Source organism: Oncorhynchus masou, chromosome 24 (assembly GCF_036934945.1).
Source record: "Oncorhynchus masou masou isolate Uvic2021 chromosome 24, UVic_Omas_1.1, whole genome shotgun sequence".
Classification (NCBI taxonomy): domain Eukaryota; kingdom Metazoa; phylum Chordata; class Actinopteri; order Salmoniformes; family Salmonidae; genus Oncorhynchus; species Oncorhynchus masou.
Genome location: NC_088235.1, coordinates 118,766,935 through 118,784,432, shown reverse-complemented (window position 1 = coordinate 118,784,432; position 17,498 = coordinate 118,766,935). Strand labels below are relative to the sequence as shown.

At 40.1% G+C, this 17,498-nt stretch overlaps 1 protein-coding gene across 5 annotated transcripts; it reads left to right on the top strand.

The window, feature by feature from the left end:
• The first annotated feature begins 720 nt into the window (after window positions 1-720).
• On the top strand, window positions 721-16,820 carry si:ch211-121a2.4 (transmembrane protein 205). 5 transcript variants are annotated; one of them, XM_064936275.1, is made up of 4 exons: window positions 721-832; window positions 8,081-8,225; window positions 8,328-8,491; window positions 8,893-16,820. In XM_064936275.1, exons 2-4 carry the CDS (start codon window positions 8,126-8,128, stop codon window positions 9,193-9,195), a joined length of 567 nt encoding a protein of 188 aa, XP_064792347.1. In that variant the 5' UTR covers window positions 721-832; window positions 8,081-8,125; the 3' UTR covers window positions 9,196-16,820. The 5 variants fall into 5 exon arrangements, 2 of the variants coding, with proteins under 2 accessions (XP_064792347.1, XP_064792346.1); XM_064936274.1 differs by having other exon boundaries at window positions 721-845; XR_010451523.1 differs by lacking the exons at window positions 8,081-8,225; window positions 8,328-8,491; window positions 8,893-16,820 and adding exons at window positions 2,681-3,265; window positions 3,396-4,415 and having other exon boundaries at window positions 739-832.
• The last annotated feature ends 678 nt before the right edge of the window (window positions 16,821-17,498 follow it).

Sequence of the window (17,498 nt, the reverse complement as noted above, 5' to 3'; positions counted from 1 at the left end):
TTCAATGACAGTTCTTAATTTAAACACCAGAGGGCAGTGTCGCTATTCTGGACTCCAATAGGCTTGCTACTTGGCAGCTCCCGAACACTGTAAAATCTGTCATCAAGGCGAAGGGTGGCTACTTTGAATAATCTCAAATATAAAATATTGTAGCGACCAGGGTCGTTAAAATATATTTTGATTTGTTTAACACTTTTTTGCTTACTAGATGATTCCATATGTGTTCTTTCATAGTTGATGTCTTCACTATTATTCTACAATGTAGAATATAGTAAAACATAAAGAAAAACCCTTGAATGAGTAGGTGTGTCCAAACTCTTGACTGGTACTGTATGCTTCAGTAAGGCTGGTTTCTTAGCATTCATAGCAATAGTTATCAACTGTGCGCAGAGATGGAACGTAAATCACAGAAAATATATATTGTGGTGGAAACTGCAGATACGTATTTTGGTAAACGAGATCTGACTTCAGAAGAGTTACAGGGTGTGTTGAGGGATGGTGTTCTGTCTTCCCAGGTCGTTGGCATGGTGCAGGTGCAGATAGCATCAAAGTAGTAGAATGGGGTAGAGGGTTATTAATGAGTGAAGTTTTTTAAATGGAATAGTGGTGTATAGGTGTAGGGTTAGTTGGTGGTGCAATTATTAATATTTATTTTCATTTTACGAGCAAGAATAATTCAGATAGGTTGGCCGTGACTGGCCTCACACTTCAGTACAGTAGGTGGCAGTGCACCTTAAAGTTGTATCCGCAGACCCATCTCCAACGAAGAAGAAGAGCGCCTCTGTCTCCAGTCAGCAAGGAAAGGTGTCGTTTTCAAGACTGCAACAAACTGGTAGCTATTTGAGGTGCTGTTGAAATAACATTCATTTCCTAAATAGAGATTAATGGACGTTATCCTGAAAAGCACTGATTACAAATGATTTAAATCTTTATGCACGATTAGACAACTTTGCACAATTTAGGTGGCTAGTTAGCAAGCCTGTCTTGACTTCTCATAATTGGCTAGCTAAGCTGCCAGGCAGGCAGAAGTTCGCTAGCAGCTACAGTACCTCTTTTGAAACATGATCACAAGTAGCTAGCCAACGTAGTTCGTTGAAGGTGACATTGAAGCTGGTTTGTTATGTCCCACCCCACCCTGATCAAATGGCTTTCCGGCTAACGTTAGCTGCCTAACTATGTAGCATGCTGTAACCAGCTTGCGGGCTAAGTGTGTCTGCAGTTAGTTAGTCTGTTATGCTGTCAGACGGATTAAAAAAACCCACATGTTTAACTAGGCAAGTCAGTTAAGATCACATTATTATTTACAATGACGGCCTACAAAAAAATGCCCTTTTCCGGGGATGGAGATTAAACCTACATAAAAAAAAATATATATATATATAAAAATATAGGGCAAAACGCGCATCACGACAAGAGGCACCACTAACGTTACATAGAGACCTAAAACAACATAGCATGGCAACAACACATGGTTCTGGGGTCGAAATAATCAAGGGACACAACAGTGTAAAGCTGTTGGGAAATAGCCGTAAGTATCGGACTACACTTGAATTACTCTAGTCACAACGCGGCTTTTCCAAGATCAGGGAGACGAATTTCATTTGTAAACAACCGCTGCAGAATAACAGTGAAATTCTTAATTACGTGCCCTTCCTAACAATGCAGAGAGGAAAAATATGAAACAAAATAATGAGGAATAAATACACAATGACTAACGATACCATGGCTATATATACTGGGTACCAGTACCGATATGTAACTTTACATAACGTATACAGCACCAGTCAAAAATGTGGATAGCCTACGCATTCCAGGGTTTTTATTTTATTTTTGACTTTTCTACATTGTAGAATAATAGTGAAGACAACTATGAAATAACACATGGAACCAAAGTGTTAAACACATCCAAATATATTTTAAATGTGAGATTATTCAAAGTAGCCACCCTTTGCCTTGACAGCTTTGCACACACTTGGCATTCTCTCAACCAACTTCATGATGTAGTCAACTGGAATGAATTTCAATTAACAGATGTGCCTTGTTAAGTTAATTTGTGGAATGTTCCTTAATGCATTTGAGCCAATCAGTTGTGTTGTGACAAGGTAGGGGTGGTACAGAAGGTATTTGGTAAAGGACCAAGTCCATATTATGGCAAACTCAAATTAGCAAAGAGAAATTAGTCCATTCATTACTTGAACCCTTTTGTCTTAAGTATCAAAAATGACCTGCCACTATGTTTAACAGCAGAAAACACCCTAAATTGTATTTTTTCAACTTTAAATTATTTCCTAGAGTGACCCCAACATTAGAAAAAGTGAAACATTGCCTTTGTTCATATTTCCATGAATGCTGTACACCACCAGGGTACAAAGATTCTTTGGGTCATTTTTATCCAGGTAGTTATTTACATACCAACAATGAGAAATTGAGATTGTGTGCTACTGATTGAACTTAGACGTGCATGTGCAGCATCTCCCCTCCACGACCCCTCACATGACTCAAGTTCACAGACAAAATAAACAATTTCAGACTAACTAAATATTGTTTGCAAATGGTGAATGCAGTCAGAGGCTATAAAGGTGCTGCAGATGACAGTCCCTCCAGTTCTCTCTCTGCTGAAGCCATGAGTGCAACGTTTCAGTGCCCAACAGGTCGTAGATCTGATTTTTATTTTCTTCAGATGTCCAGGAGAAACAAGAAAACACTGGTTTAGAAGAGGTATCTAAAGAAGAAGATGGGGAAGAATACAACCCAGAGCACGATGCATCATCTTCAGATGGAGAAAACCCCCAAGCTGAAAGATACATTTTTTTCAAAGAACAGCAAAATAACATGGTCCTTGTCACCATATGACAATCAGGGCAGGAAGGCAGCACAAAAGTCATAAGGATGGGCCCATAAGGCATGCAGTTGCCCAGGACATTACCTCAACATTCTACATGTTCACACCAGCCATCGAAAAAAATCATCCTGGAAATGACAAAATTGGAGACAACTCGAAAAGGATGGATGAGATTGACCTGCGTGTCTAGATAGGGCTGCTAATCTTAGCGGGTGTGTATAGGTCCCGAGGCGAGGCTACATGTCGTCTCTGGGATGCAGAGAGTGGAAGGGCGATTTTCCGTGCCATGATGCCACAGTCTTTCACATGGTCTCAAGAATGAGTCAAGATGTGTGAGAGACAAACTGGCAGCCATAAGAAGTGGGTGGAGTGTCTGCCATACCTCTACAACCCTGGGCCTAAAGAAACTGGTTATATTCAGAGGTACATTTTTATTTTCATATCTGTCATGTGATTCACTGTTAATTTTATTATGTATTGCTGTAATATCATTGATTTTAAGTGATTGTTTTCTGTGACAAACTAATTACTGACCGTAATCTCTTGTCTAAAGGTCACTGTCCTGTCCGGCAGTACATGCCCAGCATGCCAGCAAAGTATGGCGTCAAGATATGGGTGGCCTGCCTGTGACACACAATTCAGCTACGCTTGGAAGATGCAAGTCTACACAGGGAAGCTGACCAGTGGAGGCCCGGAGAAGAACCAGGTGATGCAGTTTGTGCTTGGTATGACAGATGGACTGAGGGGGCACAATGTCACGTGTGACAATTTCTTCGCCTCTTATCAACTCAGCCAGCAGCTCCAGAAGATGATCACCATGGTTGGCACAGTTAGAAAGAACAAGCCTGAGATCCCCCTGCACTCCTCACAACAAGGGGGAGAGAGGCCTTCTCATCAAAGTTTGCCTTCACCACCACTCGAGTTTCTTACCTCACAAAGAGGAACAAGAATATGGTCCTCCTGAGCACACTGCACAAAACGGCTAAGATCAGTGATCATAAGGACAGGAAGCCAGACATCATCCTGGACTACATCCACAACAAAAGAGGTGTGGACAAGGTGATTGGAACTGACAGCTGCAGGATGACTGCCCGCTGGCCCCTGGTCATCTTCCATAACATTGATGTGTCCTCATACAATGCCTTTGTGATATGGAACAAGATCAATCCTACCTGGATGCCTGATAAGTGGAACAAGAGGCTGTTCCTGGAGCAGCTGGGAAAGGCTCTTGTAACCCCACACATTCAAAGAAAAAAGAGCCAAAGGACTGTAAAACAAATACTATGTGCTGCACATGTGAGAAATACATCTGTAAAGTCCATGCACACACACTTGCATACTTTCCTACATGTGCTAAGTAGAGTTCATTGATTTATGTTCACATTTTTGTTTTGTATCTAGTTTGATCTAATTTATTGTTTATACACCTTGTGGGTGGGGGCAATGGTTAAAAAATGTGAGAAGACTAGTATTTTGTAGTTGAATTCCTCATTGTACAGTATAAGAATGTATCACTATGTTGCCAAAAAAGTTCGACTTATTGTTTCCCTTCAATAAAATGCAATCAAGACTACTTTTTTACATTTCTGCTTCTTTCTTAGGCAATACAAGTGCTGTCTCTTGCACACAAGTTTACACCTATGCAGTACCTTAAGCAATAATAATAATAAACCTCTACTTTAGTAAAGAACTATTGGTAGGTGTGTTGTTAAAGAGTGGTGTAGACTGCATTTAATCAATCTTTCTGCATTGTGAAGAGGGAAAACCCAGATATTAAAAGTTTGATGGGTTGTTTCTTCATGCAAAATAGATTTGGGATTTAAAATTCAATTAAGCTACTTTATTTTAGGGGTTTAGTGAAGGCGGGTCACTTTTTTTACAAGGGGAGTATACAGAATGTTTAGACTACACAAGGGTTGTTTAAGACATGAAGGAAGGTCAGTCAATCTGGAGAATTTCAAGGACTTTGAAAGATTTTTAAGTTGTATTTGCAAAAACCAAGTGCTATGATGAAACTGGCTCTCATGAGGACCGCCACAGGAAAGGAAGACCGAGTTACCTCTGCTGCAGAGGACAAGATCATTAGTTAACTGCACCTCAAATAAATGCTTCAGAGTTCAAGTAACAGACATCTCAACATCAACTGTTCAGAGGAGATTGTGTGAATCAGGTCATGGTCGAATTGCTGCAAAGAAACCACTAATAAGAGACTTGCTTGGGTCAAGAAACACGAGCAATGGACATCAGGTGGAAATCTGTCCTTTTGTCTGATCAGTCCAAATTTGAGATTTTTTTGATCCAACCACTGTCTTTGAGATGCAGAGTAGGTGAACGGATGATCTCTGCATGTGTGGTTCCCACCGTGAAGCGTGGAGGTGGTGGTGTGATGGTGCTTTGCTGGTGACACTGTCAGTGATTTAATTAGAATTCAAGGCACACTTAACCAGCACGGCTACCACAGCATTCTGTAGCGATATGCCATCCTATCTAGTTTGGTCTTAGTGGGACTATCATTTGTTTTTAAACAGGACAATAACCCAACACACCTCCAGGCTGTGTAAGGACTATAAGAAGGAGAGTGATGGAGTGCTGCATCAGATGACCTGGCCTCCACAATCACCCGACCTCAACCCAATTGAGATGGTTTAGGATGAGTTGGACCGCAGAGTGAAGGAAAAGCAGCCAGCAAAGGCTCAGCATATGTGGGAACTGTTGGAAAAGCATTCCAGGTTAAGTTGGTTGAGAGAATGCCAAGAGTGTGCAAAACTGTCAAAGGATGTCTACCTTGAAGAATCTGAAATACAAAATATAATTTGACTGAACACTTCTGTTACTGCATTGTTTCATAGTTTTGATGTCCTCACTATTATTCTACAATGTAGAAAAGTCAAAATAAAGAAAAACCCTTGAATGAGTAGGTGTGTCAACTTTTGACTGGTACTGTAGGTAGGGATAAAGTGACTATGCAACAGGATAGATGAACAGTAGCAGCAGCGTATAGTGCCTTTGGAAAAGTATTCAGACCCCTTGACTTTTTCCAACATTTTGTTAGGTTACAGCCATATTCAAACTGATGAAATCTTTTATTTATTTTTCCCCTCAATCTATATACAAGATCCCATAATGACAAAGCAAAAAAAGGTTTTTAGAAATGTTTGCTAATAAAATAAACAAATATTACATTTACACAAGTGTAAGATGGTTGGAGAGGATGGCTGCCGTTTCATGTGCTCTTAATTAACCAACAGTACTATTTTGTTTGTTTTCTAAGCATTGTTTGTAACTTATTTTGTAGATAATGTTGCTGCTACCATCTCTTATGACAAAAAGATCATATCAAAATCAGAACTGCGATTACCCATCTTGAACTGGACGAATAATTTCTCTTAAATGAGTCAGACAAGAGGGATTTACTCCAGACACCTGAACAGGCCCTCATCCCCGTCATTCACAGGAGATAAGAGACGGAAAAGATATCGAAAAAAGAGATCGGGGGGCCTGGAGGATCTGCAGATGATTGGCTAATCTGCCCTTGCCATCCGTACTACTGGCCAACGTACAATCTCTGGAAAATAAATTTGACATGCTAAAAGCACTTATATATCTTATGTTTCACTGAGAAGTGGCCAAACAACGACATTAATAAAATGCATCTGGCGGGTTATACACTGCATCGGCAGAATAGAACAGCAGCCTCTGGGTAGACAACGGGTGACGGTCTATGTATATTTGTAAACAACAGCTGGTGCACGATATCTAAGGAAGTCTCAAGGTTTTACCTGTCTGAGGTAGTGTGATCAACAGCTTATCATGAAATACTCTACCTAGAGAGTTTTCATCTGTATTTTTCATAGCTGTCTACATACCACCACAGACTGATGCTGGCACTAAGACCACACTCAATGAGCTGTATACCGCCATTTGCAAAGAGGAAAACGCTCATCCAGAGGCGGAGCTCCTGGTGGCCGGGGACTTCAAATCCGTTTTACCTCATTTCTATCAGCATGGTAAATGTGCAACCAGAGGGAAAAACACTCAAGACCACCTTTACTCCACACACAGAGACGCGTACAAAGCTCTCCCTCGCCCTCCATTTGGCAAATCTGACCATGACTTTATCCTTCTTATTCCTGCTTACAAACTAAAATTAAAGCAGGAAGCACCAGTGACTAGATCAATAAAAAAAGTGATCAGATGAAGCAGATGCTAAGCTACAGGACTGCTTTGCTATCACAGACTGGAATATGTTCCGGGATTCTTCTGATGGCATTGAGTACACCACATCTCTGGCTTCATCAATAAGTGCATCGATGACGTCGTCCCCACAGTGACTGTATGTACATATGTGGACACAGAGGAACTTGAAGCTCTCAACCTACTCCACTAGAGCCCCGTGGATGGGGGCATGCTCGACCCTCTGTTTCCTGTAGTCCATTATCGGCTCCTTTGTCTTGCTACATTGAGTGAGAGGTTGTTGTCCTGGCAGGTCACTGACTTCCCTATAGACGGTCTCATCGTCGTCGGTGATCAGGCCTACCACCGTCATGTTGTCAGTAAACTTGATGTTGGAGTCGTGCGCGGCCATGCAGTGAACGGGGGGTACAGGAGTGTTGAGGGTCAGCATGGCGGATGTGTTGTTGCCTACCCTCACTATATGGGGCGGCCTGTTAGGAAGTCCAGGATCCAGTTGCAGAGGGAGGTGTTCAGTTCCAGGGTCCTGAGCTTGGAGGGCACTAATGGTGTTGAACACTGGTCAATGAACAGAATTCTCTAATAAATTGATAAGATTGAAGTACTGCTAGTTTTGTTTTTTTCATCAGCATGCTGGGCTAGCTAATGCTTTAGCAGCCCATTGGATTCCATGAAAATGCGAAGCCTAGCATTGGTTGCTTTAATATTAGCTTGCCTAGAATACTGACGGAAATGTTTCATTGTAATTCTCCTCGTTTTTAAACATCTTGATTTGTCAGTTGGCGTAATAGTACACTGACATCTCCCATCACTGGATTGAGGTGCGTTTTCCAAGACATTGCCACGTTCCGACTAGAGAATGTAATTAACATGTAGTCAGATTCTTATAGCTACAAGGGAAACAGAGTTAAGTTGAGTAGCTAGCTAGTTGTACATTGCTGTTATTCTGAAACCAGACTTTCACCTCTGGTCCAGTAACCTGCTACTGCTGGTGACTTAGTGGGGGGACAGGGTCAGAGAGAAATAACCCTGTGTGTCTGCTTACAGGGATCCAGGCAGAGAGAAAGGTGGAAGGAGACGGCTGGACTGACAATGACCACTGAAGGGGATCCCAGCCTCTCTGCCAAACTGCTGCAACTGGTGCTGCTGTCCACCTACTGGGGCATGCAGATCTGGTTTACCTGCATATCAAGTAAGTAACTTGACCTCTGATCCCCTTAACCCTGTGAGAGGGTGTGTGTTGGGGTGTATGATGGACAGTACTCCTATAGGGCTCCTGTGTGTTTTTGATCAGGCTTTGTGATGGACAGCCACCTGAACAGACACACATTTGGTTTGATCCAGAGCAGACTGGTTCCATTCTACCTTCACCTGGGCTCTCTCTGTGCCTTCCTCAACCTGACGCTGTTTGCTGTCTACCACCCTGCAGACCTGCTAGATGACAGAGAGGCCTTCCAGGTAACCCGGACCCTTGACCCTACCACCCTGCTAGATGACAAGGAAAATTTCAATTGCATACTCATCTCCTTCTCAAAACCCATTGGATGAGAAAGCCAGAGGTCCCTCCCTTCAGACCTTCTCCTCCAATGGGTTATGAAAAGGAGAGGACATGAAGTATGCAACAGATTCTCCCAGGGAGACCTTCCAGGTACACGAGGAGTCCTGACCGTGGGAGAATCCTCACCTCATAACCCATTGGAGAAGGTCCGAAGGGAGGGACCTCTGGCTCTCTCAATGGGTTTTGAGAAGGAGACGAGAATGCAATTGAGATTCTCCCCCAGATCTGTAACCTTGTCAGGGACTCATTCCTCTATGCAGCTGCTTTCATACATTGATACACTTTATCTGTCTCGCTGTAGATTGGGGTATACTTCCTGTGTGTGTCGGTAGCAGCGGTCAACGCCCAGTGGTTCGGTCAGATGACATCAGAGATAATGGAAGACATGCATCTAATGGAGCAAGCACAAGGATTGGGCCAGGACATTGGTCTATCTACCAATAGGGAGGCTTACGCCAAGCTGTGTGAGACAGACGGAAGATACAGGCGTCTGTCTGGTCGGCTGTGGCTTTACAGACTGTTGTCTTCGCTGTGTAACATCTGCTGCATTACCTGCAATGCATACAGCCTGTACTACCTAGCAGAGAACCTTACTTCACTATAGCACAGTTACCAAATCTGCAGTATCTATTGGCTGGGGAAATATGGATGGTAAGTCCACGGGTGGCTGGAGTGAATGGTATCGACACATTAAAATCATGGTTTCATACCATTCACATTACTATGAGCCGCCCTACCCTCACCAGCCTCTCGTGGTTAAGTCCAGCAACACTCAGGTTTGTTCTTTTTCAAGCCATTTTAATCTTCTATTTTATTAAACTAGAGGAGAGATGTATTTTATTAAACTAGAGGAGAGATGGGGGGGATGCATTTTATTCTACTGGAGAGATGGAGGGATGTATTTAATTAAACTAGGAGAGGTGGAGGGATATATTTTATTAAACTAGAGGAGAGATGTATTTTATTAAACTAGAGGAGAGATGCATTTTATTCTACGAAAGGAGGGATGCATTTTATTCTAGAGAGATGGAGGGATGTATTTAATTAAACTAGAGGTGGAGGGATATATTTTATTAAACTAGAGGAGAGATGGAGGGATGCATTTTATTCTACGAAAGGAGGGATGCATTTTATTCTACTAGAGAGATGGAGGGATGTATTTAATTAAACTAGGAGAGGTGGAGGGATGTATTTTATTAAACTAGAGGAGAGATGGAGGGATGCATTTTATTCTACTAAAGGAGAGATGGAGGGATGTATTTTATTCTACTAGAGGAGAGATGGAGGGATGCATTTTATTAAACTAGAGGGATGTATTTTATTCTACTAGAGGAGAGATGGAGGGATGCATTTTATCAAACTAGAGGAGGGATGTATTTTATTAAACTAGAGGAGAGATGGAGGGATGTATTTAATTAAACTAGGAGAGAGGGAGGGATGTATTGTATTCTACTAGAGGAGATATGGAGGGATGCATTTTATTAAACTAGAGGAGAGATGGAGGGATGCATTTTATTCTACTAGAGGAGAGATGGAGGGATGCATTTTATTCTACTAGAGAGATGGAGGGATCTATTTAATTAAACTAGGAGAGGTGGAGGGATGTATTTTATTAAACTAGAGGAGAGATGGAGGGATGCATTTTATTCTACTGGAGGAGAGATGGAGGGATACATTGTATTCTACTGGAGGAGAGATGCATTTTATTAAACTAGAGGAGAGATGTATTTTATTAAACTAGATGAGATATGTATTTTATTAAACTAGAGGAGAGATGTATTTTATTAAACTAGATGAGAGATGGAGGGATGTATTTTATTCTACTAAAGGAGAGATGGAGGGATGTATTTTATTTTACTAAAGGAGAGATGGAGAGATGCATTTTATTAAACTAGGAGAGATGGAGGGATGTATTTTATTCTACTAAAGGAGAGATGGAGGGATGCATTTTATTCTACTAGAGAGATGGAGGGATGTATTTAATTAAACTAGGAGAGATGGAGGGATGTATTGTATTCTACGAGAGGAGATATGGAGGGATGCATTTTATTAAACTAGAGGAGGGATGTATTTTATTAAACTAGAGGAGAGATGGTGGGATGCATTTTATTCTACTAGAGAGATGGAGGGATGTATTTAATTAAACTAGGAGAGGTGGAGGGATGTATTTTATTCTACTAAAGGAGAGATGGAGGGATGCATTTTATTAAACTAGAGGGATGTATTTTATTCTACTAGAGGAGAGATGGAGGGATGCATTTTATTAAACTAGAGGAGGGATGGAGGGATGTATTTTATTCTACTAAAGGAGAGATGGAGGGATGCATTTTATTAAACTAGAGGGATGTATTTTATTCTACTAGAGGAGAGATGGAGGGATGCATTTTATTAAACTAGAGGAGGGATGTATTTTATTAAACTAGAGGAGAGATGGAGGGATGTATTGTATTCTACTAGAGGAGATATGTAGGGATGCATTTTATTAAACTAGAGGAGAGATGGAGGGATGCATTTTATTCTACTAGAGAGATGGAGGGATGTATTTAATTAAACTAGGAGAGGTGGAGGGATGTATTTTATTAAACTAGAGGAGAGATGGAGGGATGCATTTTATTCTACTAGAGAGATGGAGGGATGTTTTTAATTAAACTAGGAGAGGTGGAGGGATGTATTTTATTAAACTAGAGGAGAGATGGAGGGATGCATTTTATTCTACTAAAGGAGAGATGGAGGGATGTATTTTATTCTACTAGAGGAGAGATGGAGGGATGCATTTTATTAAACTAGAGGAGGGATGTATTTTATTAAACTAGAGGAGAGATGGAGGGATGTATTTAATTAAACTAGGAGAGATGGAGGGATGTATTGTATTCTACTAGAGGAGATATGGAGGGATGCATTTTATTAAACTAGAGGAGGGATGTATTTTATTAAACTAGAGGAGAGATGGAGGGATGCATTTTATTCTACTAGAGGAGAGATGGAGGGATGCATTTTATTCTACTAGAGAGATGGAGGGATGTATTTTATTAAACTAGAGGAGAGATGGAGGGATGCATTTTATTAAACTAGAGGGATGTATTTTATTAAACTAGAGGAGAGATGGAGGAATGCATTTTATTCTACTAGAGAGATGGAGGGATGTATTTAATTAAACTAGGAGAGGTGGAGGGATGTATTTTATTAAACTAGAGGAGAGATGTATTTTATTAAACTAGATGAGAGATGGAGGGATGTATTTTATTCTACTAAAGGAGAGATGGAGGGATGTATTTTATTCTACTAGAGGAGAGATGGAGGGATGTATTTAATTAAACTAGGAGAGGTGGAGGGATGTATTTTATTAAACTAGAGGAGAGATGGAGGGATGCATTTTATTCTACTGGAGGAGAGATGTATTTTATTAAACTAGAGGAGAGATGGAGAGATGTATTTTATTAAACTAGGAGAGATGGCGGGATGTATTTTATTCTACTAAAGGAGAGATGGAGGGATGCATTTTATTCTACTAGAGAGATGGAGGGATGTATTTAATTAAACTAGGAGAGGTGGAGGGATGTATTTTATTAAACTAGAGATGGAGGGATGCATTTTATTCTACTGGAGGAGAGATGTATTTTATTCTACTAAAGGAGAGATGGAGGGATGCATTTTATTCTACTAAAGGAGAGATGGAGGGATGCATTTTATTCTACTAAAGGAGAGATGGAGGGATGTATTTTATTCTACTAGAGAGATGGAGGGATGTACTTTATTCTACTAGGAGAGATGGAGGGATGTACTTTATTCTACTAGAGGAGAGATGGAGGGATGTATTTTATTCTACTAGAGAGATGGAGGGGTGTATTTTATTCTACTAAAGGAGAGATGAAGGGATGCATTTTATTCTACTAAAGGAGAGATGGAGGGATGCATTTTATTCTACTGGAGGAGAGATGGAGGGATACATTTTATTCTACTGGAGGAGAGATGGAGGGATGCATTTTATTCTACTGGAGGAGAGATGCATTTTATTCTACTGGAGGAGAGATGCATTTTATTAAACTAGAGGAGAGATGTATTTTATTGAACTAGAGGAGAAATGTATTTTATTAAACTAGATGAGAGATGTATTTTATTAAAACTAGATGAGATGTATTTTATTCTACTAGAGGAGAGATGGAGGGATGTATTTTATTTAACTAGAGGAGATATGGAGGGATGTATTTTATTAAACTAGAGGAGAGATGTATTTTATTAAACTAGATGAGAGATGGAGGGATGTATTTTATTCTACTGGAGGAGAGATGTATTTTATTCTACTAGAGGAGAGATGGAGGGATGCATTTTATTCTACTAAAGGAGAGATGGAGGGATGTATTTTATTCTACTGGAGGAGAGATGTATTTTATTAAACTAGAGGAGAGATGGAGGGATGTATTTTATTCTACTGGAGGAGAGATGGATTTTATTAAACTAGAGGAGAGATGTATTTTATTAAACTAGATGAGAGATGTATTTTATTCTACTGGAGGAGAGATGGAGGGATGTATTTTATTAAACTAGAGGAGAGATGGAGAGTTGTATTTTATTAAACTCAAGGAGAGATGCATTTTATTAAACTAGATGAGAGATGGAGGGATGCATTTTATTCTACTAAAGGAGGGATGCATTTTATTCTACTAGAGATGGAGGGATGTATTTAATTAAACGAGGAGAGGTGGAGGGATGTATTTTATTAAACTCGAGGAGAGATGTATTTTATTAAACTAGATGACATGCATTTTATTCTACTAAAGGAGAGATGGAGGGATGTATTTTATTCTACTAAAAGAGAGATGGAGGGATGTATTTTATTCTACTGGAGGAGAGATGTATTTTATTCTACTAGAGGAGAGATGGAGGGATGCATTTTATTCTACTAAAGGAGAGATGGAGGGATGCATTTTATTCTACTAGAGGAGAGATGTATTTTATTAAACTAGATGAGAGATGGAGGGATGTATTTTATTCTACTGGAGGAGAGATGTATTTTATTAAACTAGAGGAGAGATGGAGGGATGTATTTTATTCTACTGGAGGAGAGATGTATTTTATTAAACTAGATGAGAGATGGAGGGATGTATTTTATTCTACTGGAGGAGAGATGTATTTTATTAAACTAGAGGAGAGATGGAGGGATGTATTTTATTCTACTGGAGGAGAGATGGATTTTATTAAACTAGAGGAGAGATGTATTTTATTAAACTAGATGAGAGATGTATTTTATTCTACTGGAGGAGAGATGGAGGGATGTATTTTATTAAACTAGAGGAGAGATGGAGAGTTGTATTTTATTAAACTCAAGGAGAGATGCATTTTATTAAACTAGATGAGAGATGGAGGGATGCATTTTATTCTACTAAAGGAGGGATGCATTTTATTCTACTAGAGATGGAGGGATGTATTTAATTAAACGAGGAGAGGTGGAGGGATGTATTTTATTAAACTCGAGGAGAGATGTATTTTATTAAACTAGATGACATGCATTTTATTCTACTAAAGGAGAGATGGAGGGATGCATTTTATTCTACTAAAAGAGAGATGCATTTTATTAAACTAGAGGAGAGATGTATTTTATTAAACTAGGAGAGATGGAGGGATGTATTTTATTCTACTGGAGGAGAGATGGAGGGATGTATTTTATTCTACTGGAAGAGAGATGGAGGGATGTATTTTATTAAACTAGAGGAGAGATGCATTTTATTCTACTGGAGGAGAGATGGAGGGATGTATTTTATTAAACTAGAGGAGATGTATTTTATGAAACTAGATGAGATGGAGGGATGTGTTTTATTCTCCTGGAGGAGAGATGGGATGTATTTTTTTCTACTGGAGGAGAGATGGAAAGGTGCATTTTATTCTACTAGAGGAGAGATGGAGGGATGTATTGTATTCTACTTGCAGAGAAACAGATGGATTTAATTCTACGACTAGAGGAACGGTCAGATGGCAGAGCTTTGGCTTTGCAGCTTTTAAATTGGATTAAAGGTATACGCAAGGATACTTTCGTGAGCCAATGCTAACTAGTGTTAGCACAATGACTGGAAGTCCATGGTATCATGCACCCAGTCATTGCACTAACACCAGTTAATATTGGCTCACAAAAGTATCCTTGCGTTAATCAGACTGGGGAAGTAGATGAAGGTTTTCATTGTCAAAATCCCTTTAAATGTAGAGCTGATATGGATAGTGTCAGTAAAGCAAGAGATTCTTTTTAAAGTCACATTTACACAACCCTCATCTACCGGTAGAAATTAGGGGGTGGTGAGGTCATCACACTCCTGCAAGACTCTCCTATCCTGTGGGGCTGCCATGGGGACCTCCAGGTGCGTCCTTGATGTCATCTCCTGAGAACGCTCCAACCTGTGTGTTGGCTTCATAGAGGTAGAAAGGACTCTGTGCCTCAATGGATTCTGTGACAGCATGGGTAGCGCCATCTCAATTTGAAAGTTGTCAATTTTCTTTTGTGTTTAATAAGAGTATTGCTAATATTGGTGATTTAGCGCCACCTGCAGTGCCTAACCAAATCTTGACTCATTTGTTAGCTACCAAATTGATAAAAATGTATTTTACAAACCATAGGCAACAATTCACTGAACACTCCCCACTCAGTTGACTACTTTGAAATGGTGGAAGCCATTTTTTTTCACATTGTAGAATAATAGTTAAGACAAACTATGAAATAACACATGGAATCATGTATAAATCAAAATATGAGATTCTTGACAGCTTTGCATTCTCTCAACCAGCTTCATGAGGTAGTCACCTGGAATACATTTAAATTAACAGGTGTGCCTTAAAAGTTAATTTCTTAATGCGTTTGAACCAAAGTAGGGGTGGTATACAGAAGATAGTCCTATTTGGTGCAAAGAGAAAAAAACGGTCAGTTAATACAGATGTATTCCAAGTGCAAAAACCAAGCGCTATGATGAAACTGGCTCTCGTGAGGACCACCACAGGAAAGGAAGACCCAGAGTTACCTCTGCTGCAGAGAATACATTTATTAGAGTTACCAGCCTCAGAAATTGCAGCCCAAATAAATGCTTCAGAATTCAAGTAACAGACTACGTTAAATCAGGCCTTCATGGTCAAATTTCTGCAAAGAAACCACTACTTAAGGACACCAATAAGAAGACTTGCTTGGGCAAAGAAACACAAGCAAAGGACATTAGACCAGTGGAAATCTGTACTTTGGTCTGATGAGTCCAAATTTGAGATTTTTGGTTCCAACCGCCGTGACTTTGAGATGCAGAGTAGGTAAACGGATGATCTCCGCATGTGTGGTTTCCACTGTGAAGCGTGGAGGTGATGGTGCTTTGCTGGTGACACTGTCTGATTTATTTAGAATTCAAGGCACACTTAACCAGCATGGCTACCACAGCATTCCGTAGCGATACGCCATCCCATCGTGTTTGGTCTTAGTGGGACTATCATTTGTTTTTCAACAGGACAATGACCCAACACACCTCCAGGTTGTGTAAGGGCTATTTGACTAAGAAGGAGAGTGATGCATCAGATGACCTAGCCTTCACAATCACCCAACCTCAACCCAATTGAGATGAGTTGAACTGTAGAGTGAAGGAAAAGCAGCAAACAAGCACTCAGCATATGTAGGAACAGTATTCCAGGTGAAGCTGGTTGAGAGAATGTCAAGCTGTCATCAAGGCAAAGTGTGGCTACTTTGAAGAATCTCAAATATATTTAGATTTGGTTACTACATGATTCCATAGATGTCTACACGTATTTTACAATGTAGAAAATAAAAACCCTGGAAGCAGTAGGTATCGACTTTTGACTGGTACTGTATATTTATTTGGTGTTACATGTTGGGGTGTTTTAATCAAATATATCTGAGGTGCCCTTGAGCAAGGCATTTAACCCCTAATATGCAGGGGTTTTCTGGATCAAAAAGGGTGGTGGGTGTGGCTGAATTTGAGCCCCCCCATCTTGGCGGAGGTAGACATTTTATTTAAGCCAATTTCTCCATGGTGTTAGAATACATTTTGCAGTCTTAAAAGCAAATGTCCTGCAATTCATTTACCATGGCTAATGCTGTGTTCTAACAAATCAATACCGCTTAATTGCTTTTGAATTGTAAATCTCCCCGACTGTCAAGCTTTTTTGTGATTGTTAGTTCCATTACCTTTATTTGGTTTTAGTAATTTGTTTCCATAAATCCAGTGTAAGTAATAAAATTAATTTAACTTATACCTCGGGTTTCAATCGAAAGTCTGCACAGGGTTCCACATCCACGCACCTCCCTTAGTGTCCTGCAGAGATTGCTGATGAGAGGGTTCATTTCATGGAACAGAAGGTATACATTAGGATTGCTGCTGCTGTGTGGCTGACCCTGTGCTGCTTTGAGCCTCTTGACTGTCAGTGGTCTAGCGGTTTGCAATAAACAGAAGACTGCAAAAAGAGCCATTTCACTATGGACTGAAATACTTGAAGGGTTGTAGATGAGGCATTTTTAATGTTAAAAATCATTGTTCTGGTTTTGAAGATAGTTTGACATGTTTGGTGATCAACATAACTTACTGCACAAATCAGTAACAAAAAGTAAGTACACCCAGCTAAAACCTTGGGGAGTGCAGACATTGGTATATCAAAAATGCTGTTTTAAAATGGCGAATATTGCCATACCTGACAACTTGACTGTTGTTGGGTAATGGCAATGTAAAAGGACCCTGACGTTTCTAAGTATTAAACAGCCTTCAGGGTTAAGTTAGTCCCATCCTTAACCCTTAGGGGAGAAGTTAACAACTCTAAAAGCTTTAACAAGAGCAAGGTATTGTCTGTTGCCTGCCAGCTACAGTTAAAACAGACCCACTAATCAATGAGACGAGCAAGTGACGCTTGCGCTCGGTAGACTCAGCGATGTGTCGT

Coding starts and splice junctions, on each gene's coding strand:
- si:ch211-121a2.4 (XM_064936275.1), top strand. CDS start 8,126: ATGACCACTGAAGGGGATCCCAGCCTCTCTGCCAAACTGCTGCAACTG. Junction 8,226..8,327: donor CTGGTTTACCTGCATATCAA/GTAAGTAACTTG, acceptor GTTTTTGATCAG/GCTTTGTGATGGACAGCCAC. Junction 8,492..8,892: donor ATGACAGAGAGGCCTTCCAG/GTAACCCGGACC, acceptor GTCTCGCTGTAG/ATTGGGGTATACTTCCTGTG.